Source organism: Anguilla anguilla, chromosome 16, assembly GCF_013347855.1.
Source record: "Anguilla anguilla isolate fAngAng1 chromosome 16, fAngAng1.pri, whole genome shotgun sequence".
NCBI classification, from domain to species: Eukaryota; Metazoa; Chordata; class Actinopteri; order Anguilliformes; family Anguillidae; genus Anguilla; species Anguilla anguilla.
Window position 1 is genome coordinate 34,082,250 of NC_049216.1, and position 22,690 is coordinate 34,104,939.

At 48.4% G+C, this 22,690-nt stretch overlaps 1 protein-coding gene across 2 annotated transcripts in view; it reads left to right on the forward strand.

The window, feature by feature from the left end:
- Window positions 1–17,502, forward strand: part of lsp1a (lymphocyte specific protein 1 a) — a 46,056-nt gene extending 28,554 nt beyond the window's left edge. For both annotated transcript variants that reach the window (XM_035396264.1, XM_035396265.1), the window contains 6 exons: window positions 504–585; window positions 2,573–2,701; window positions 4,585–4,683; window positions 5,917–6,009; window positions 6,316–6,424; window positions 16,893–17,502. In XM_035396264.1, coding sequence (XP_035252155.1) covers window positions 504–585; window positions 2,573–2,701; window positions 4,585–4,683; window positions 5,917–6,009; window positions 6,316–6,424; window positions 16,893–16,918 — 538 coding nt within the window. In that variant the 3' untranslated portion in view covers window positions 16,919–17,502. The remainder of the gene's footprint in view (window positions 1–503; window positions 586–2,572; window positions 2,702–4,584; window positions 4,684–5,916; window positions 6,010–6,315; window positions 6,425–16,892) is intronic.
- Window positions 17,503–22,690: the final 5,188 nt, after the last annotated feature.

Consider the following 22,690-nt stretch of genomic DNA (forward strand, 5'->3'; position numbering starts at 1 on the left):
ATCCGCCACCGATGCGTCAGCCCTTTTCATCCGCACGTCCGTCATTGTCTTCGGCAGAGAGGCGTGAATTAGCCGAAAGATCTGCGGGCGGGACGGGGGGTTGGGGGGGTTGAGGGGGCGGGGGGGGGGGGGGGTGGTCGTCATCGTGTAGCTGTGTCATTACTCACTCACCCGTGGCCTGGCTTCCGGTAAGTTCCGGGGAGGACAGCGCAACAGTCCCTGGGAATAAAAGAACAGGCTGAGCTGCTCGTTTTTGTGGCATACAGTCAGGAGGGGCGTGGCCAGAGCAGGGCATCGCTGCCTTCAGTGTGTCACGTGACTTCCCTCAATCCAGCGTGCGCCTCTCGCTCCCAAATCCTGAAGCGAAAGTAGAAGTGCTCTTAAATAAACGTGAGCGTAATTAGTGATAAAAGCATTAGAAAGTGAAAGTATTTTTATGTATTCTTGCCGTGGGGTGCCCTAACCCCGCCCATCTTTGTTTTTCTCTAAAAAAAAAAAAACAGCAACAGCGTTAAGAAGACGCAGCCTCCCCTGCTCAACACCAGCCTTGACAACAAACTGGAGCAGTACAGTCACGCCATCGAGGTAACCCACCCCCCCTTCCTGTGACAGTCACTTTTCATTTAGAAGCCAGAAGCTCCCCACCAATCAGGGAGTATGATGCTAATAAAAAATAGAACAACATGATTGGTGGACACCGTCTGGGTATACTGCCTAGCTACCACAGGGCATGGGTACCCCCGATCTGGCCCTCAAATCCACATCGGGCCCTGATTAGATTTTCTCCCAGGTAAACAACTGCAATTTAGCGCTGCTGATTGGCCAGACGCAGGTAAAGGGCAGATGGAAAACCTGCAGTTCTCAGCCCGAAAAAAAAGCCATGATTTGAGTACCACGGCCGTAGTTGATCCTGGAAGTATAGCCAGAAAATACCCACCAATCGTAATCGGGGTTTTTCTGTTTCTTATTCTCGATGTCCTCTCTGATTGGTGGAGAGCTCTCCTGCCTGGTTTCTACGTGAAAAGCGACGACGATGTCGCTCACGTCCCTGCTTTACGATTCCTGGCCTCCGGCCGTTCGTTGCTACGGTGACGACGCTGTGCCTCGATGGCGTAGTAACCGCGGCTCTGGCGATCGCGCGGCCCGATTGGTCGGCTCTGGCAATCGCGCGGCCCGATTGGTCGGCTCTGGCGATCGCGCGGCCTGATTGGTCGGCTGCGTGTGTGCGGTGAGCGCAGGCTCGGGCTCGTGAGTCACGGCGGGCCGCGTCGGGCAGGTGTGCCGATCGCGCGTTCGACTCGCCGACAGGTGTGACGGAACACGCCGTTGCCCGGGTTTCCACGAGTCAGCTGACGGGGGGTAGAGTGATTTACGAGGGCCCTCGGGTCAGGTGTACGTACATCGCGTCTCCGTCTGTAACCGCTGCTCACTGCCCTCCGGCAAGCGGGGACGGTCTGAAAGGGGTGGGTGGGTGGGGGGGGGGCGGTAACGATGACAGCGACCGCAGGGTTTTGTCTGTCACACGTCTGTCTGTGTGGGTGAAACAGATGTAGTTCTGGGAAATGACGTTGCCTGTAAAACCCCCCAAGTTCCCACCGACACATTCTTACGCTGACACATGCTGCCTGCTGCTTCTCTCTCACCCCCCCACCAACTCGCTAACCACCCCCCCCTCCCCCCTGCCGCCAGTAACGGTACAGTCCCAGCTCTGTGCGGACGGCGGCTGCTCATACCCGCTACATCACCGCGTCCCGCCGTCGCTGTGGGGTTGTTCTGCGCCGGGACGTCCCGTTACCACGCTGCGCTGTGACCCCCGTGACCCTCGGGGATCCCCGAAACACAGAAAAATATCCGCGCGCATAAGTCTGTAATTATATAATTACCCCAGCGCATTTAAGCGCACCGTGGAGCCTTCCTCAGTCACAGTTCATCTGGAGGCTCGTCAGGGCACATACGCAATTAGCGAATTAGGCGGGTGGAGTTCTGAGGGCGTGTATCCTTTTTTTCCTTTTGTGCAGTGATTTCTTTTAAGACCCTGTGCTGAAGTACAAGCATCTTTAGCTTAAAATGAAATGTCTTTTTAAAAAAAAAAAAGAAACATGTATTTTTGGGTTTAAAGGACCCAAGTTTAACAAATATATAATACAACATGACGTGTTGCTGGGTTGGTTGCTTCTTACTAGCTGGGAGAAACGCTGTTTCCATATGATGTAATGACTCTCATTTTTCGCTGAAAACAGCAGCCTGCTAAAGTCAGCCATCTTCCTTTAAATCCAGCGGAAGAAGAGGTTTTTTGGAATGTTGGAATGTCAAAATTCAAAGTCGGTGTTCTAGAACCCCCATTGATTTTAGTTACCAGTAGTGATTGTTACATCAGCATTAGAACATTCAGCTAAGAATATTCTAATCTCATGTTTGTGACCTCACACCGTAAAGGGTTAAAACTCACAGCTTTGACATGCCGTGGTTGCCGGGGCAGTTGTAGTCCCATGTCGTGTCATACGTTGCTTTCCTGTACAGCTGTGGGTGTGTCTTTGATGATCTAATTAATTAATTTGCTTGTTAATTTCAGGAAGCCAAGCTGTCCAAGCAGGGTGTGGTGGACATCCCCTGCCCCCCAGAGCCTGTGGCCTCCAAGAAGAGCCTGTTTGAGGCCGGAGAGGCCTGGAACCAGAACTCTCCCAAGACCACACCGTCAAAGGCAAGACGGCACCACCGGCACCCTCTACAGTTCTGCAGCAGCCATTTCCCCCACACTGTGCCCTGTGCTCCTACACTGTGCCCTGCACCCCTACACTGTGCCCTGAGCTCCTACACTGTGTCCTGAGCCCCCACACTGTGTCCTGCGCTCCTACACTGTGCCCTGCGCTCCTACACTGTGCCCTGCGCTCCTACACTGTGCCCTGCATCCCTACACTGTGTCCTGAGCCCCTACACTGTGCCCTGCGCCCCTACACTGTGCCCTGCGCCCCCACAGTGTGCCCTGCGCCCCTACACTGTGCCCTGAGCCCCTACACTGTGTCCTGAGCTCCTTCACTGTGTCCTGAGCTCCTACACTGTGTCCTGAGCTCCTTCACTGTGTCCTGAGCTCCTACACTGTGTCCTGAGCTCCTTCACTGTGTCCTGAGCTCCTTCACTGTGTCCTGAGCCCCTACACTGTGCCCTGAGCTGCCTCCTGCCTGTCCCCGGCCTTCCCTAAGAGACCCAGCAGCTCTCAGCTGTGCAGGGTTGTCTGAGGTGAGCAGGAGGGCTCCATGCAGGGGTCAGGCAGGACGATCAGTCAGCCAGGCGTCTGCTGACGGAGCGATCTCGTGTTTCCTTTTACCCGCTCCTGCAAAAACACTTTTCCCCCTGTTAGCGGGGCTACAGTTAGCGGGGTCCCTGTTAGCAGGGCTGCTGTTAGCTGGGCTGCTGCTAGTGAGGTCACTGTTAGTGGGGTCCCTGTTAGCGGGGTAGCTGTTAGTGGGGTCCCTGTTAGCGGGGTAGCTGTTAGTGGGGTCCCTGTTAGTGGGGTCACTGTTAGCGGGGTCCCTGTTGGCAGGGTAGCTGTTAGTGGGGTCACTGTTAGCGGGGTCCCTGTTGGCGGGGTAGCTGTTAGTGGGGTCCCTGTTAGTGGGGTTGCTGTTAGCTGGGCTGCTGCAAGTGAGGTCACTGTTAGTGGGGTCACTGTTGGCAGGGTAGCTGTTAGTGGGGTCACTGTCAGCGGGGTCCCTGTTAGCGGGGTAGCTGTTAGCGGGGTTGCCGCTAGCAGGGCTGCTGTTAGCAGGGTTGCTGTTGCATGGCACGTGGGGCGCCACACTGGTTAACCACCTCACCGCTAAGACTTCTGGGATAGCTGCCATTTCACAACAGTGGAATCCCAAAGAGCACAGGACAGGTTAGGTTGGTCTCCTCCACACACATGTACACACACACGCACACACACGCGCACATTTACATGTAATTTGTAAGTACATGATTTGTCGTGCAGGGTAAGGCTCTGGTGTGTGTGTGTGTGTGTCTGAGTGTGTCTGTGTGTGTGTGCCTCACCCTCCACAGATTTGCAGAGCTATACTTACCTGTCCTGCAGGCAGCATAACATTGTCCACTTAACCCAGTGGCTGTTCGGTCTTGTTCAACTCAAGGGGAAAACAAAGAGGAAAAAATGCTTTCAAATTCCCAGAGTGGGAATGTGCTGGTGAAAGAGGGAGAAAGAGAATGAGTAAACAATTCTGAGAGAGGGATGGAAAGAGTGAAGGAGTTGAATTGAATGAGTGAATGAACAAACAAATTTATGAATGAATTAACAATGTTTGTTGAGGACACCTCCTTAAAACACAAATACTGGGCAAAGTGCATTAGTGCATGGGTAAATAACAAAATAACAAAAATAGTGTAGAGAATCACTCAGGTACGGTTATAGGGCACATTGGAAGGAGAGAGGAGAGGAATGGAGTGCCTAAATGAGGGAAGTAAGTGAAAGAGGGATGGAGAGATGGAGGGAGAGAGTGAATGAGTGAGAGGGAGGAAAGAGAAGAGTAAACACAAGATGAATTCAGGAGCCTCTCTGTCCTTCACGGTCTAACTTGGTCATCTCTGTCTTAGGATGCTGAAGGCCTGAAGGTGGGCGTGGCCGACCTGATCACCCAATGGGTGAAGGGCAACCCCGACGGCAGCAGCAGGAACTCCCCCTCCAAGCCAGCGGTAGGCGCTGCAGGCTGCTGGGTCAGATGTGCATTATGGGCTCAGGAACGGTCGCTCCCGGTGCTGCCGGTGATAAAGGCAGCAGAATACGCCTGCATGCATGCTGTGGCATTGTGCCTCCTGAAGCCTCTGCGTTTAATGATGTACAGTCTAATTTATAGCCCTGCTGTGGTCTCTCTCTCTCTCCCTCTCTCTTCTTCCCTGTCTCTCTCTCTCGCTTTCTCCCTCTCCCCCCTCTCCTTCCCTCTCCCTCTCCCTCCCTCTCTTTCCCTCTCTCTCTATCCCTCTCCCTCTCTCTCCCTCTATCTCTCTCTCTCTCTCCCCCTCTCTCTCTCTCTCTCTCTCTCTCCCTCTCTCTTTCTCCCTGTCTCCCTCTCTCTCTCTTTCTCCCTGTCTCCCTCTCTCTCGCTTTCTCCCTCTCCCCCCCCTCTCTCTCTCTCCCTCTCCCTCCCTCTCTTTCCCTCTCTCTCTCGCTCTCTTTCTCCCTCTCCAACTTCTCTCTCCCCCCCCTCTCTCCCTCTCCGCTCCCCCAGTTTCTTTTTTTCCGCAGCCTTCACGTCTGCTGCTCTCTTTACTCCTCTCTTCTCCGAGGTAACGGTGTTCTTTCTTCCCCCCCCTGTCTTTATTCCTCTGTTTTTGAATGAAAGCCCATTCCCCCTCCTCTCTTAACTGCCACCTCAGCATTTATCACCGGACCTGGAATCCAGGGATATGGGTCGCCATAGTAACGGGGCCATAGCGATGTCGGCCTTAGCATGCACGCATGCGAGCACGTATGTGTAGTTCTGTGCATGCAAACCTATGTGTAGTTTGTGTGTGTGTGTATGTGTGCGTGTGTGTGTGTGGACAGAGATAGGAAGAAGGTGAGAGAGTGCAGGAAAAAGAAAAAGAAAGTAAGAGGGAGAGAAAGGGAGCAGAGAGGAAGACAATGCCACATGGGGAACTCCTCTCTGTACCCAGAGTTCCCTGGGGAAGGGACAGTCAGGCCTGCTGTGAGGGGGCAGTGGGGAGAGGGGGGTTATGTGCAGTTATCTGCTTGATGGCCTGACTATAAGCCCTACAGACAGTACATGTGAAAACCAGGCGAGAGCCAGTCAGACAGAGTGTTGACAAACGCTGCCCCCTTGTGGTGACTGTGGAGCACAGCTCAGCCCCTTTGGGGTCACACTGCTGTTCAGACCACGCGCTGGTTTCGCTGATCAGCTGATCCCCGTGTACGTGCCCCTGTCCCAGGACATCAAGGCCGGTGACGTGCTGCACAAGAAGAACATCTGGGAGTCCATCAGAGACAGCTCATCCGCCGAGAGGTCCACTGCCGGGGGGAAGGTAATCACTGCCGGACAGGAAGCGGCTGGCTGGAGCCGAGGAAGCCATCTTAGATCACATCTCACATGAGCTGAATTCCGTCCCATGATGCATCGCACGAGAAAGATGACTGACTTGAGCACAACAAAAAATCATGATACATTTTATTTTAATATATTTTCAGTGTATTGCATTTTCTTCCTGTTTCTTCAAATTTATATGAACTGACGTTGAAGATTAATGGGATCTCCCTGCCATTATGAAGTATTTTTTACTGAGACTTTTTTTCTTCATATTAAACCTTCGAATGCTTTGAATCCTCCTCAGGGTACCCCGTCCGGCAAAAGGTACAAATTTGTGGTGATGGGCCACGGCAAGTACGAGAAGGTTCCGTTGGAGGACGGCGAATACGAGGCGTACGCGAACGAGAAACCAGGTGAGAGGCCTGGAACCCCCACACACACACACACATTCCGTCTACCTGTTCTTCAGATTTCCTGATTCTTTTCGTAATTCTACGTCCTGTTTGTTTGGTGTTAGCTGCTATTGCTGCTGTACAGTCCCACGTCTGTGTACGCCGTTACACTGCTGATGGCATGTACGCTGGCTGCAAATGTACCCGCCATAATGTTCAAAATCTGAGGTTCTCAGTTGGCTTTGATCCAGGGAACCCCCCCCCCTCCCAGGCTCAAAGGCATTCTGGGGACCCCCCATCATAACTTTGAAATGGGTTGTGGTTTAAAAAAAGATCACAGACCAGGGGGGATGGGGGCAGGTGGGGCGGGGGTGGGGTTTTAGCGTGCCATCACAGACCCCCCTGTTTAAAGCCCAGGCTCTAATTGGATAATACCTCTGCAGACAGGTCCCCTAATCCCATTGTGGGACTGCCCCCCTGGCCGACCCCGTCCCTGTGTTTTGTTGTTGGCGGTCGCTCAGATGACGGGGGGGGGGGGGGGGTGAAAATCGCCCTCGTCGCCTCGCTGGTGCGAACATGCCCGCTGTCAATCCCCCCCCCCCACCTCATGCCCCTCTTAAAAGAGTGTTGACATCCGCATTGTTTTAGCTGAGGACGAGCACAGAACAGATCCCACAGCAGTGTGTGTGGGGCTAATATCCTCAACCCTGAACTTCTCTCTCTCTCTCTCTCTCTCTCTCTTTCATGTTTGTAATCACTCTTTCAACCATCTTTCCTTTCTATCAGTCATTCATTCTCCCTCCCTCCCTCTCTCTCACAAACATCGTTCGCGGTGTTTAATCACGGCATAAGCTGACTGATATTTCAGGCTCTGTAAAGAAAAGGCTACTGAAGATAAACTCCAGCATGTGACCGTTTCTTGTATCCCGTGTATGATAATGAACTGAGCGCTTGGTGGGATAAACGCATTAAAACAATCACTTGCTTTACTGTGGCGCCACTGATTAGATTTGATTCACACCGCCTGCTGAAATTATATTCTGGAGTTTAGTTCTGGTTGGCAGATTGTTTTATGGGAATAAACCAAGACAGTAATAACATTCATTTTCACTTGTGTGTGCCCAAAACACCAAAGCAAGAAAGGTGGCACCTGATTTGAGCTTGTCCCACATATTGACTTGTTCATTTTACATATATACATTTTTTAAAATATATATTTTTACAATTTTTTATTTGTTAATACAGCCAGGGTGCCAGATTAATTTAACTTAATTTCATTTTTACAATTCATACTTGTTTTTACATCTGTTATCGTGCATTTTCCTGCACAGAATGGTTATATGTTCCATAAACCGCCTAGGTTACTTTCTTTAAAAAAATTAACTGATTAATTATGTTTATTTACACAATTTTTGCCGTTTTGCACTATTTGGAAACGGACGGGCTATTCTGAGCGGCATGAATTCACTCCGAGGGAATCGCTGCTGCCGGCGATAAAAATAGCACAGGCAGCCTGGCCCGTTTTGGGGGTTCGAGAAACCCCTCGATCTCCCCCCCTGCACCCAATGAGGCGAGGGACGGGGACGGGGTGGGGGACTGGGAGTAACCCAACACCCTGTAGGTCAGCAGGGTGAAGGTGTTTATGCTCAGTCTATTCCTTCTCTCAGCTGTTTCACACATGACCCCTAATTCAGGGAGGTCTTGGAGCGAGCTCGCCATTTTTTTTAGACTCTGACGCTTTTAATGAGTTGGGTATCTTTTTAATGAGTTGGGTATCTTTAATTAAAGTGATGTAATCTTAGCACGTTTACCAGAAATGGTAAGGGCCAGGGCAGTTGATGGATAGCCTGGAGGCTGGCAGCAGGAGCGCAGACTGCCCCTGTACAGTAACTTCAGTGTCTCTCAGCGTGTGTGTGTGGCTCTACCGTTAGTCTTTTAGCACCCAAGCTAGGATCAAAAATGTTTCTGTGAAAATACCCACAATGCCCTGCGCTGCCCTCTGTATTCCAGCTTGCTGGCAGGGCTGCCTTGTGGCACCCAGGGATTATAAAATAAGGAGAGCACATTGGTGATGTCACCATTCGCATAAGAACCCGGAGAGGAGCTCGACCAATCACAGAGTACGTTGGTAAGAACAAAAAGGACAATGGCTGTGGTGATTGGTGAATGCCTTCTGTCTGTTCGGGCTGGATACCATAAGGGACCCTGGAAGTGCAGCCAGAAAGTACTCACCAATCACTGTTGGTGTTGTTGAATTTGTTAAGAGCGGCCTCTGTGATTGGTGGAGCCGGTGTGAAAGGTGATGACATGACTGTGAGAGCGTACTCTGTGATTGGTGGAGGCTGTGTGAAAGGTGATGACATCACTGTGCTATGCTGATTTTATTATCCAGGGTTCAGCTTTGGCTCTCTGTCCCGCCAAAGCAGGTGTGATGTTGGGGTGGTGCGTCCCTCTCTCTTGCATGGGGGGGGGGGGGGAGGGGGGGTCTAAAACTCAAACGGGGCCGCGCTCTATAAAGGGGCTTAAGAAAAGCCTGTGGGGCCTGGGGAGGGGAGGTGAAAGAACCCGGGGCGTAATTATCCGAAAGTGACGATAAGCCCCTTGGGTCGAGCGCAGGAGGGTCTGAATACCCCTTACAGAAAGGAGATTAACTGCCCCCTCCCCCCCCCCATCCCACACCCCCCACCCCTCCTACTCTCAAAAAAACCCCTCTTCTCCCTTGTCGGTCGTTAGCTGAAAAGGTTTTGCCGTGCTGAAATGCACACCAGGCCCAGGCCCGCGTACAGCGGCCCACCGTCGGCCCACCGTCGGCTCACCATCGGCCCTCTGTCGGCTCACCGTCGGCCCTCTGTCCGCTCGCCGTCGACACAGCTGTCGGTCCACCAGCATTCAGATCGTCCCTACGGCGGACCGACGATTTGCGATTCTCGAAATTAGCGGTCTGACAGCTGGGGGGGGGGGGGGGAGGAGGGGGGGGGTCCCACGCTGGCCCGGTCGGGGCTCGTTTTTCGGGGGGCCCAAAGCTTCGTTCACACACGGGGCGAAGAAAGAGCGAAACTCAAGAATGACATGGCAGCAGAGACTTTACTCAGAGAAACGTACAAAGACCACAAGCAGTCATACACTGGTTTTAAATGGCTGTCGGTACATTTATAAACAATCCTATTTACATTTAGCACACATCTGAATACTACACTGTTAACAGCATGGATTTCCATACGGCTTGAGGCCAGAATATTTTAATCATTTTGCCTTTTTTGGGGACACTGGGCGTGGCGTGGGGGGAGAGGGGTATTTTTGGGATGGTCCTGAGTAAAACTCACGGGGCCTGTTCTCCTTGGGGAAGAATGTGTGTGGACAGCCCAGCCTGCCACAGTCACCGCGCTCTAATCCCTGTTTCTGCTCCATCTGATTACCTGCCTCGTGTGGTAAAGCCCCTGCCCATTGTCAAACAGGGATACTTGGGCTCATCCCCAATCAGCCTTGTTTGTTTTTCATACAGGAAGACTGTTACGGCACATCAGAATGCGTTCGTCACCCCCCCCCCCCCAGCCCCCCCCCCCCTCCCCTGCTGGTTTATGTGGGGATGGCGGTTCGGGTTACACTTTTATAAATGCATTTAAGAAGCAGCCAAGCTCCTCCCAAAAAGTTCTCCTGCGTCCAACATAGTTCCGTTACAGCGCTGTCCCAGGACCTGTCTCTTCCACGGGCAAACGTCCGGCATGGCCTGCACTGCGTTTCCTCTTAATTCTGCTTCCCCAGGTAAAAAAAAAACAGGTGACCCCCTCCTCTCTCGAGGGAGGGGGTGCAGTCTGGAGTAACAACAGTCAATCTGCCCCGTCGAAAGAGCAGCCTATTCCTTTTCCAAAAAGGTCCATGACCGTGCGGGTCGTGAGCTTCTTCCATGAGTGGACTGTGCGGAAATCCCCAGGGTACCATTTGTCCGTTCTTCCACCGCTGTAGTCCTGAGAGCCCATTTCAGTCTCGCTTTCCGTCTGTCCGTCTGTCCCCTGCACGTACAATTAGCTTCTTTCTTTGTTTTGTTTCAAAACAATACTTTTACTGTCTCTCGCTCGCCTTCTCTCACCCTCTGTACCTCCATCGTCTTCTGAATTCCCATGATTCCTGTGCTTATTCCTGTACCGTAGCCCCATTGTGACCACGCCCCCTATTGACCACACCCCTCTGAAACCACACCCCCTCAGCCACGCCCCTCACACCTGCACCCCCATCCCTCAATGTAATTTCAAGCCTGTAAAAAGTATACAATTGTTTTTAATATTCTTGTGTTCAGACCCATTTCTTACTTTACCAAAAGTATCAAGAACATGTCTTAGCTTTGTGGGTTGTTGATAATGATTTGACCTGTAAACATGTGGAAAGACTGAACACAAATGCTTTGACAGAGACATAAATAGGCATTACAAAACATACACTGCATAAGAAAATATGAAAATAAAACATTTTTGCTACATTTCCATTATTTCTACATTCATGGCTAAAGTTATGATACCACAAATTATGGGTAACATGCCATGTGTGCCATAACACACCTAAATGCTATAAAATCTATACAATAAAGATATAAAATATCTAAATAATAAAATGTTCTGCATTACATTATATTAGATAGACACTGCTACAAGACATGTATTTACTCAAACTATAACTATTTACCTTCTATTCAAATGTCTTTTTTTCCCAACCAAATCGTACTTTTCAGGTAATTTACTGAAAACGTAATTATTGTTCGTAACTATTGTTTTTATTTGCTTAGTTTTACTTATGGCTTTTTTATTATTAATTAATTACTTTTAATGAGTCTATTGTAGGGTTTTTCCTGGCATGAACAGGGTTTGGTGCACGCCAAAGATTTCTCTATGCAGGAAAAAACCCTGGTCTATTGCTATATTATAGTGTACTGTGAAGTTATACAACTACACTAACGGCAAATTAATAAGCATGAAAGCTAATTACTGGGCCTTTCTAAATCTTAGTGCTTGAAAAAAAACTAAATGTTGCAAACCTTGTTTGTGTAATACTTAGCCACACCCCTAATTATCTGATGTGGTGAATTAATCTGAGAATTTCCTGCTTTAACCAAAAGACAGTCTCCCAGGCTTTGGCTTCCAACAAATAATGGGGTTAATCTGGAAAGATCATTCCTGGGTGTTGTGGCCAAAGCAGGAAATCACTAATTTCTTCTCTCCCACCTTTGGGTGAATTGTCCCATATTTTACACCCACATAGAGTGAGATCTCAAACACTGTGAGTCATCAGGCCACTTTGTGATGGGTTGTTGAAGTGGTCGAATCTGCTCGTTTCCAATTCATCCTTAATTTTGTCTTTTGAATTAAGTAGGAGTGTTAAGTTTTTTTTTTTCTCTCTCAACAGACACAGTTTGGCAAGTTAATGCTGATTTTAATCTGCATTTTCATTTTAAGTGAGTTAAAGCTTAGGGGAAAAGACATGATTGGTTCCAGACTAGGGTCACATGATAATGACTTGGTAAACATCATAGCCAGCCCTTCAGTACTTTGGCCCAAAATGGACTCTCCATCTCGGAATTCAGATACCCGCTTCAGTGCTGAAGCTTAAATTGTTGGTTTATTAAGATCGGTGGGGGATGAAATAAAGATACTCTCGCCTCCAAAACAAAGCCTGAACGACAATGCTAAATTCTTAGGTTTGAAATTTTGCTCTGATATTAACCATTCCTTAAAAACCCTTAACATTCTGCTTTACTGAATCTCTTACTGTATTTATACAAAAAAATATTTTAACATGACTACTGTCTTTTTTTAGGGATTTTGTATTGATACTTGTTACATTTGTGGTTATTATCATTTCATATCATTACAGCCTTAGCAACAGTATCCATTGTTCTGGGGGTTTTTTCTACCAAAAGATAAAGATATATATATATAGTGTAATTTGAGGGCAAATTTTCAAAAAATTATAATCAACATAATCTTTTGCTGTACTGTAAAGCATGGAATGCAAAGAGTTTACTTATTCTGACCTAATCCGGCAAGCATGAAATCGTGAAATCATGAAATTGTGTCCTCACTATGATGAGCATGATGGTGGACATGGTGACACCAGTTAGTCGTAGCGTATCAGTGTCTACATTTAACCATCCTATTTCTGCTGGTGCGATGGACTAAATCAGCTTTGTGTGTAGCAGGCTTAAAGGGCATCATAGATCATTTTTACATATTCTTTTATGTCAGAGATTGACTCCCCCCTTGTGTAAGTGTGAAGTCAATTTCCCTCATAAAAGAACACCCTCCAGCCTGCAGATCAGGCGGTTTTGGAACCGGTGTTGAACCCCCTGGCGGTTCGGTTGAAGTCTTTCGGCTCCTCGTCCGGCTGTTTGCGGCTCAGCAGGCCCCTCTCGAACACCGCGGCGATTTTGGTGAGGGGCCCGGAGGCGGCCTCCTTCAGCTTCCGGGCGTCGAACCGCGGGCTGTACAGGAGGACGGGCAGCCGGTGGACGAACGACGGGAGCTCCTTCGGCGGCTGCTCGGCCAGCTCCTTCCTCTCCGAGGCGCTCTTGCCGGCGTTGATCTGCTGCATTATGTTCTCCTTGGTGGCGAACATCTGGAAGAGGACGGCGTCCCACATCTTCATCGCTCTCGGGGGGTTCTTGGGCGCGTCCTGATCCCCGCCCGATGATGACCGCTCGCCGGCGTTCCCCGCCTCGGGGGCCTCGCCGCCCCCGCCCTCTTTCCTCGACTCGCTCTCTGGCTCCGGGAACACCGGCTCCTCCGGCTCCACCACCATGTGCTTCTTCAGCCTCGCCCAGCCGCTGATTTTCGACTTCAGGCCCTTCGCCATTTGGAGCATCTTCGACTGGGGTGCCGCTTTAACCAGGGCCTTCTCTCCTTCGTTCTTCTTTTTTCCCGAAGTAGAGGCCCCGGGCTCTGCGGGAATCTTCTCCTGAGTGGCCCTTCCCGCCGCCCCCGCCGTGCCAGTATTTGGGGGCTTGCCATCCGCTTTCTGACTGGTTGTCAGTTGAGCCGGCGGCTGAGTTGCACTCACCGCGGTTGGAGAGTTAGCGGTAGCGAAGGCCGCCTGAGGGGTCACGGGCGGTGAAACTTCACGTGCGGGGGGAGCCGTGGGTTTGGGCGTTTCCCGTGCGGTTTGGCTCGGAGCACTTGGCTCGGTCTGCCTTTGATTTGTTGGAATTTTACTGGCGCGTAAATCCTCCACAGGAGTCTTGGCCCCAGAAGATGACGATGTCGGTGTTTCCTTTCCTCTCTGCGTCTGTGTGGAAGGTCTTCCCCTGAATGCCCCGAGGAAAGATGTTAGCACGTTAGCGGTTATCGGTTTTTCCGACTCTTTTGTCTCTGTTTTGGGTACTGTGGACTCAATTGTAGGTCCAGGCTCGTTATCCTGTGTTTTTGGACCTGGAACATCAGTAGAACCAGTTGAAACAACAGGGGTCTGAAGTACAGTGTGCAGATTGGTGGAAATAATAGATTTTGACACCTGAACTGGAGCAGCTGTAGGTCTCTCTGGTTGTTTCGAGGGTGTTTCAGGTGCTGAGGCTTCAGATAAAAGAGGGGTACTGGATCCTATCACCTCTGGTGCCTCAGGCACATCATGTGGCAGTGTCTTGGGTGCAGAAGTGCTATAAGCGGGCGAATTGCTTCTTATTCCACCGTAGGCAACATATTCAGCCGGAGTCAATCCATAATATGTTGATTTTGGTTTCGACCTTTGAGCCTCGGATGAAGGCGTCCTGGGTTTCTGCTGCCCAAAAGGGGTGAGTGTAGGTGGTGCACCATCAGTCACAGTCCTTGCCTTTTGATGCCCAAATACAGGTGCTGTTGGATTGGGGGCCTTGTATGTTGATGTCTTGGGTGTTTGATATTCGACTGGAGCAGTTGCCGGTTCAACCAGATCATAAGGTCCATCGCTTACAGGAGGCCTGGGCATCTGGTCTGTGCGTGCGTGATTGACCGTTGTTGACACATCATTACACATCTTTTCAACCATTGTGCCGTTCAGCAAAGTAGAAACTGGTGGCGGAAAATCGTTCGGTTTTTTGGTTCCAAGATCGTTCATTGCTGGGACTGTAGAGTGTTCACGAGGGGCGGGCTTTAGGCTGCCAGCATCAGATGGAGGCTCTTTGGTTACCAGGGAAACAGCAGCAGAGACTGCCATGTGCTTCATAGTGTCAGTGTAGGCAGTGGGGACACCGCTGACCTGGGGCGAGTTCACGATGGGAGACGATGAGAATAACTGCGGTTTAGGTCTTGATATGTCAAAAATGGGTGATTTTGGAGCAGGAGGCTGGTAGGAGGGTGTCTTTGATCTCCCTGACTGGGTTTTCACCACCAAACCATCGTATGTTGGCGTTTTACTCTCAGGTCTTCCGTCCACTATTCCATAATCAGGGGTTTTCATTCCTGAAGTGTCTGGTGGCGTCTTCGATGCCTCATAGAACGTTGCCTTAGATGTGTATATCTTTATTTGGGGAACCTCAAACTTGGGTTTCTTGGGTTTGAGGGTTTGGATGTTAATCAGCAGAGGGCCAGGATGTTCAGATACAGTCCGGGCCTGGAGACCAGTAGACAGGGACACTTGGACCCCATTTACTGCTGATGCAGTGGTTTGAGGTGCACCATTGAGAAGGCTGGTTACCCCTTCCTGGGTGGGGACAGGAGGGTTTGTGTTCACAACTGGGCCCAAGGGTGGCACAAAAGCTTGAGTGTGAACTCGAACTTTAACAGGGGCAACACTTTGGCCTGGAGGTGTGATTGGCTGAGATACTGCAGTAGCAGGTAAACCATTAGAAATGATTGGTTGAAATGCTGGAGCTACAGTTGGGCCAGGAGGTCTGATTGGTTGAAATGCTGGAGCTACAGTTGGGCCAGGAGGTCTGATTGGTTGACATGCTGGAGCTGCAGTTGGGCCAGGCGGTGTGATTGGTTGAGATGCTGGAGCTGCAGTTGGGCCAGGAGTTGTGATTGGTTGACATGTTGGAGCTGATGCTGGAGTAGAGGTTGGAGCCTCAAATGCCGGTGGTGGTGGTGGTGGTGGAGGTGGAGGTGTAGGCGTGTAGAACGTACCCTTCTGCTGCTGAAAGCCTGGTGGGGGAGCAGCGTTAGGCTGCGGGGGAAACTGTGCGGTCCTGCCCTGGGCCGCGCCGTGCAGGTGGGGGTAAGGGGACGGCGTGTGCTGGTAGAAGGACTTCACGGTGAATCTGGCGTACTGGGTGCTGCTGTAGGCCAGGGAGTCCGGCGTCTTTGGCGGGGTGGAGACGTCGCTGTGCTCTTGGTCGGGGCTGGCCTCGTTCACGGGGGACAGGGTGGAGCGGTACGGGGGGGTGGGCTGCGGGGTGGGGGCCGCGGGCCTCTTCTTGGCGCTCTTCTTGAGAAGCTTCTGGAGGCGAGCGTTGTCCTTGCCCGGCTTGGGCAGCAGGGCCGGGGGGAACTGGGCGTCCAGCAGGCCGGACTGGGGAGCTGCGCTCAGAGCCATCAGCATTTCGGCGTCCTGAAATAAAAATGGCAAAAACCGCAAAATAATGAGGCCACGGAAATCTTAAGACAACGGTAAATGTCCGACAGATTACTGACTATTTTACAAAGAAACCTATGTTTTAACACTAATGCTTAGAACGGGATTCTTCATTTTGTACATTTTGGGTTAGTGACATGCTTCTTTGTAACTTACAGGGATCTGTAGGAGTGTTTTAAAATTCGACTGGCGTCTAAAGAGCTGAAGTATTTCAGATCGGTATTTGACCCAGGTCCGGTTGGTTCTGTTAATCTTCCTCGCAGCTGCTGTCATTGAAGGTGACTTGTACGATGTTTAGTCATTCAGTCACACAGCTTGACATTTAGTGGACATAACCTTACCTAGAAGGGTTGCCAAGGGACTAAGCCCCGATACAGTCTGGTTACAAGCTTGGATGTCTGATCACTGTCCAACAACGCGGTGCCCGGTTAAGAGAGGTTCGATCAGCAGGCGATCAGTCAGAAAATATGCAATATATCCTCACAGATACTTCATCATTGAGCATGAGAGAACCTGAAAGTGGCCCGGGAGGCTTGCCGTAAAAACAGCCAGATGTATTCTTTACCAAGACTTGGACGAGGTCCAGGTTCTTACGGTCGGAGGCTCATAGCTCCGGAATTCTCAAGCAAAGACTGAGAAGAGGTCTCTATGATTAGCGGCCGATCTCATCCCTTTTGAAACTCTATAGCTCCTCCCCAAGTCTTCGCTGCTTGGCTCTCTTAACTTTTCTACACTAGTGCTGACGGAAAATCTGGAAAAAACTGCCCAGGAGAACTCAGGAGAACATCTGCAGAACTACTTGTTTTTGCATTCTCTGCGCTGTACGAAACCAGGCGATTTTTTTTTTTTTTTAATGTCGTTTTTATTGCGGTTCTACTCATTCTCCTGGGCGTTTGTGATATTCTGTGGTGGTCGACGTGTAGCCAGTTCTAATATTTCTCATCTTGGCTTTGTGTTTCAGGTGGACTGAGCCATCAAGACTCGTGAAACATTGACGATTCGTCAAACTACAACTTCTTTTCTTTATTTATGATGTCATTGATTCAGTCTGTTTTTTTTTTTACTGATGCTGTTTATGTGTAGTGCAGCCATATTGCATTCTGTCAGGCTAAAAGGTGATACTCAGCAGTGTCAACAAGTACACTATATTCCAAAAATATATAATTAATCTTGTGTCACAGATGTATTCAACATTTCCCCACTTTATCATACTGCTAACAGCTGTTTTGTTTTATGTCTTTAGTCTTTGCTAGCTACATGCTAAGTAAACTTGTTTTAAAAAAATATATTTTATACAACTTTAGTATATCATTCATTTCTGTTTTTTATTTTTATTTTTTACATGTGAATCTATGTTAACTGGATAGACCTAGATGTATATATGACTAATGAGTGTTTCACCTACAGTGCAACTTAATTTTTTCTTGGGTGTTACTCCTTTGAAAAAGTATAAGCAAAATGAATTCATTTACAACACATAATGGGTTTATGTGGGGTAGTTCATTTTCTGTGAGTACTTTGTTCATGCAAATGCCAATGTACATCTTGTACTGTTGGTGGTCATATGCAAGTATTTCTATTTTTTGGGTGGGGTGAGGCGGGGGGCGGGGGGGGGGGGGTCAGCTTAGTATTTCAAATGTAACTTGTTAATTACTTTTGTTGGTTCCATAAGTGTATTACTGAATCTGCAAATATGTTGTATGAAATCAAGCCCTTTAGTATAAAAAAAAAACCAAATGCACAAATGCAGTCCCAAACTGTGCATTTTTTTGTGGTTATATGCGAGGGATCTGATTACAGATATTAGTAAAGTTGATACACTGCGCATTGTAAGAAAGCAAATATCTGACTGTTGACACTGATTCACATGTTCTTATATGAATGAAGTGGGTAGAAATCACAGGTTTCAGCATGATGCTGGCTCGTATGTTACAATCAGACAAATTTCAGGGCGAAGTAAGTGCCTTAACAGAGGAAGTGTTTTTTTAGGCTAAATTGCCCATAGGTGTGTGAGTGAATGGTGTGTGTGCCCTGCGATGGATTGGTGACCTGTCCAGGGCGTATTCCTGCCTCTCGCCCAGTGCATGCTGGGATAGGCTCCAGCACACCCCCCGCGACCCTGACCAGGAATAAGCGGGTATAGATGATGGATTGTTACGTGTAGTGGGAGAAGTTGACTCATAAATGAGCTGTGAACTAGGAACTAGATAACCTGTGAGTCATTTTCACTGTGAGAAAATTGGGACAACACAGCTCATCCCGAACTTTTTAGCATTTTTAGCACTCAACCGTTTTTCTTGCTCAGAACTTCACTCAAGACTTTAATTATATAAAACTATAAAAATTATTGTTTTAATTTTGTTTTTTTATTGCTGTATTAGTTTTCTAGAGAACATGGACACCGTATGAGATTTATATATGATAATTTTGGCTGTATTACAACGTGTAAAAATATTTTCTGTGTTACAAGAATACTCATTTGTTTACCCTGAGTACAGGTATGTTAGAGTTAATTAATTAATGTCGGTCAAAATCGTTTCAAATATGAACAGATCTTGATATTTAGTATGATCTATACTGCACTCAAATGCAAAAGAATATGTATGTTATCAACCTTATCAACTTAATCCAGCACTCACTCAATGTGATTCTGACTTTTTGAGAAAAAACTGTGCCTTCCCTGTTTTGTGTTCTTTAAAAAATAAACATTTTTGTATGATTCCATTTTAGTCGTGTATATACAATGTGTAATTAATGTTTGTATCATAGAATATTAGTAGTATTGGTAGAACATGCAGTTGTACTCCACTGTCTGTTTACAATATGTGACAGCCATTTGCTATAAGCCAGACCTGAGTCCAGTATGCATATGAAATATTTTTGACGCCTGTTAAATTTGAAAACACTCATGCAGATCTGAGTTTTTTTGTTGTTGTTGTTTTTAAAAAATCATGTTTGCCATAATGCGCTATCATATGATTTTTCAGCATTTTGATGAAAATGTATGGATGTATTTTACTGGTGTCTCAAGTATTTTCTAAAATTATTTGACCCAGGTCTGTTATAAGTATATATATATATATATATATATATATATATATATATATATATATATATTATACATTACATATATATGTATAAAATGCATTGCCAGCTTGTTGATGACTTAATGGCTTAATGACCTGTCTGTAGCCTGTTTCTGCCTGACCTGCCTCTGCAGGAGCCTGCTATGAGCAGCTGAATGGAAAATGGGGGCTGCAGTTTAAGTTTAACCCTCCCTGAAATGAAGGTCTTGGGGGACGCTGGAAATTTCCTTGGCCTAATTTTAGGGGGTGGGGGGGGGGGGAGGCTATCGTATGACTCTGGTCACCTGCTGCTCTCCATGGAGAACCGTCCTATACCCGTCCCGTCAGGTTAACCCCCCCCCACCCCTTCCCCATAAATCAACGTCCAATCAGCCAGGCCTGGCCTACATAACAGCATAACAACCAGGTGTGCTTAATTATCTCTGAGTGTACAACAAGACCAGGGGGGATATTTTATGGAGCAGGATTACTGAGTTAGCTGGGATAGCTGTGCTGGGCAAAACCCGGAACAGCTCTTTTGCCTTCAGTCCAGATTTGGGAGGGTTCCAGGTTTTACTCAGTGCAGTTAATCAATCAGTCAATCAATCCTTGTTTTTGCACAGTGTCATTTACAAAACAGGTCGTCACGGTGATTGACAGTCAGCCATTTGGCCACGGCAGGGGGTTTGGCCACAGTTGAAGAACAACACGACTCAAGTAAGGTACAGTGTGGCTCTGGATTCTGTTGCACGGATGTTGAACAGGAGACTAAAAAGGAAACTTTTTTGAGTCTTAATCTACAGGCTGAAAACAGTTTCTACCTGTCACATGATTTGGGGAATGTCATTCACAAGATTGGGAGCCCTGACGCTTAATAAAATGTCATCAGTTTTAAGCTGTGAAATTTTCAGCACGGCGAGAGAGCCTGTTTTCTATGGTCACAGGATCCTATTTTTCTGACCCAATCAACCAATTTGCAAATGTTTCAGACCGCTTTTAACTATTAGACTTTCATAAAACTGGAAAATGTCCTGAGGGTAATGGAAAAAAAAAAACTAGAAAGCCCAGAGCCAGTGAAGCAAGGAAAGGAAATTCTAGTTGACTGGAGAGCTGGTCTTTGGTGGCTGACAGGTCTTGGATAAGCTTCCCAAACAACTCAAAGGCTCAAGCAGGGGTGTGTAACCCTGGTCTTGGAGAGCCACATGGTCTGCTGGTTTCTCATTGGACCTGGAGAGCCACATGGTCTACTGGTTCCTCACTGCTATGGTAACGAGTTTAAAACACTTGGCCGACGTGAGATTTGAACCCACGCCTCACTCACTCGCCCAACGGCTCCAAAGATGAACGTGCTACCAGCCAGCTATAGGCGATAGCTAAGAGCAATGTCGTTACTTTGAACCTGAGGGTTGTGTAGCCAGGGAGTGTTGTCACGGTAACCTAGCTACAAGGCCTTAGCATCGCTGTACCTCACTGTGATTGCTAGCTAACTGGCCAAGCTGCACCCGTTACACTATACTACACTACTCAATGCACACAATTGATTAATTAAAGCAGTTTATTATACAAGTAACACATCTGACTTGGTTTCTCGGGTCTGAATTAATTATGGATGTTAAGGGGAAAAACCAGCTTGTTCTGCAGAACCTGTGTTTGGCCTGTGAGCACTCTCGCATTGATAGAGTACCTTTCACTTTCTCAAAACAGCTTAGAGCACAACAATAAAATGAGCGACGAGCAGCAGCCATTTTGGTAATTCTTCGTGACTAGTTGACTGCATAAATTAGACAGCACAGCTCGAGTCTTGTCGATCTGTGATGAAGTGCAGCAGTGTATTATGGGATGTTTGACCTGTCAGTCACACCATTGAGCAGCACTGCGGGCCCATCCACGTGACATCACTAATAAAGGATCCGGCAGTCTCAGAAAAGCTTGAGCTACAATTTCAGCCAAGCGGATTTACAGATTTGTAAAATGTTGCTAAAGATGGAAGACCATTTCATAGTACAACAACTTCAATCAAGGCTAGTGTGAACCAATTACACCTGTGGACAGCTCCAAACTGCTTCACATGTAAACATGAGAACCCACCTTGCCCCGCCCTTGCCCCACCCTGCCCCATGATGCCCCATCCTGCCCTACCCTGTCCCATCCTGCCCCACCCACCCCATCCTGCCCCAACCCCACACACACTCCAAACCATCAGCTCCAGTCATGAAGGACCACATGCGTCTTTGCCCGGGTTTTGAAACTCTAACTGCACACGGCTGGCTTGGTTACATCTGTGTGGAGATATCTCCTGCCCTGCTCACTTCCTCATCCGCACGACCGCGGGTCGCCGTTGACAACACGGTACCATGACAACAGACATCACACCCGAACCCCGACATGCGAGAAAAGGTCATCCTTTTAAGGTGCTGCCGGAAAATTTGGGTCACCTCCCAGATCCAATTTGGAAAGAAGGAATGGGTATTTATAGAAAATAACGATAAAAAAAAAATTATTTACTGTACAATGGTATCTGAGCCTCTTCTTCTTTAACCAAGTAAATATGCAGAGAGCTGGCAGCTAACAGGCAGGCAGTGTAAGTTTACGAAAATCTTAATCTTAAATAAACCAGAAGAGGGGTTGCCTGACTTACCAGGAAGTGGTAATTACTGTGCAGAGATGGTAAGCTTTCTTCAGACACAGCAGCCTTTGAATTAAAGAAAAACGACGTGCAAATGCAAATTCAAGAAATCGGACACACAAAATAACGTAATGTCTTTTTTGCAATGCACAGAATAATAACGACACATATTTCAGCTCAGCTCTGTAATCTGGAAGCAACCTTATTGCAATGCAGCTGCAGCGAAGACATTGAAGTCGCATGATGTTATACCCTTATTATACTAATCACTCACTCACTCAACTGTTTTACTGTCATGCTTCATATTCCATTCAAATCGTTCACACATTTAGGCAATGCTCAGACTTTAAGCCACGTGGAGGGATTAAGCCCCTTTGCAGAGTCCTGCGCTGCCAAGGAATTCCTGCAAGCGTGCGGAAAGCCGAAGCAACCTGAAACTTGCGCGCTGTTTTTTTAATATTTATTTATATTTAATTTTATTTTAATTTACCTGTGCAAGCGCTGGTTTTTTGGGGCCAGTGACTGCTGCCTGCAACTCCCTGGCTGGGCGGTCAGACAGGAACGTTCATCTTGAGCCCAGCCGCAGCCTCTTCTGCGAATGGAAGGGGACCGACGTCGGTGCTGCTCCCAAAATAAAACCGAAGCCCGTTACTGGGTTACATATTCCACTGCGGCGGGGCGCTGGGGACCGTCAGACGTGGGCGTGGGTGTGCGGGAAACCCCCGGGCACTGGACACCCTGCTGCAGCCCCTGCTCACCTACTGCTCTCTCGAGAACAGCGCCCCCTGCAGGCGGGTATGAGCCACCACAGCTCATCACCCTGTCGTCCTGTTAGCTGAGGGAGGGCTCACCTGTGACCAATCCTAACGCCCGTCCTCTGGACCCTGTCCCCATTGGTCAGAAAGGAGGGTGTTCAGAGTTGGGCGTGTCTTCGGGGCCGAGGAGATGCTCTCGATTGTGTCATTTCATGAATGGAAGGCGGCTGGCTGCTGGCCAGGGTTTTTGGCTCAGGGTCATTGCAGTTAACTGCATTCAAATTAACTTCGACTGATGATTTGGGAAAAAATG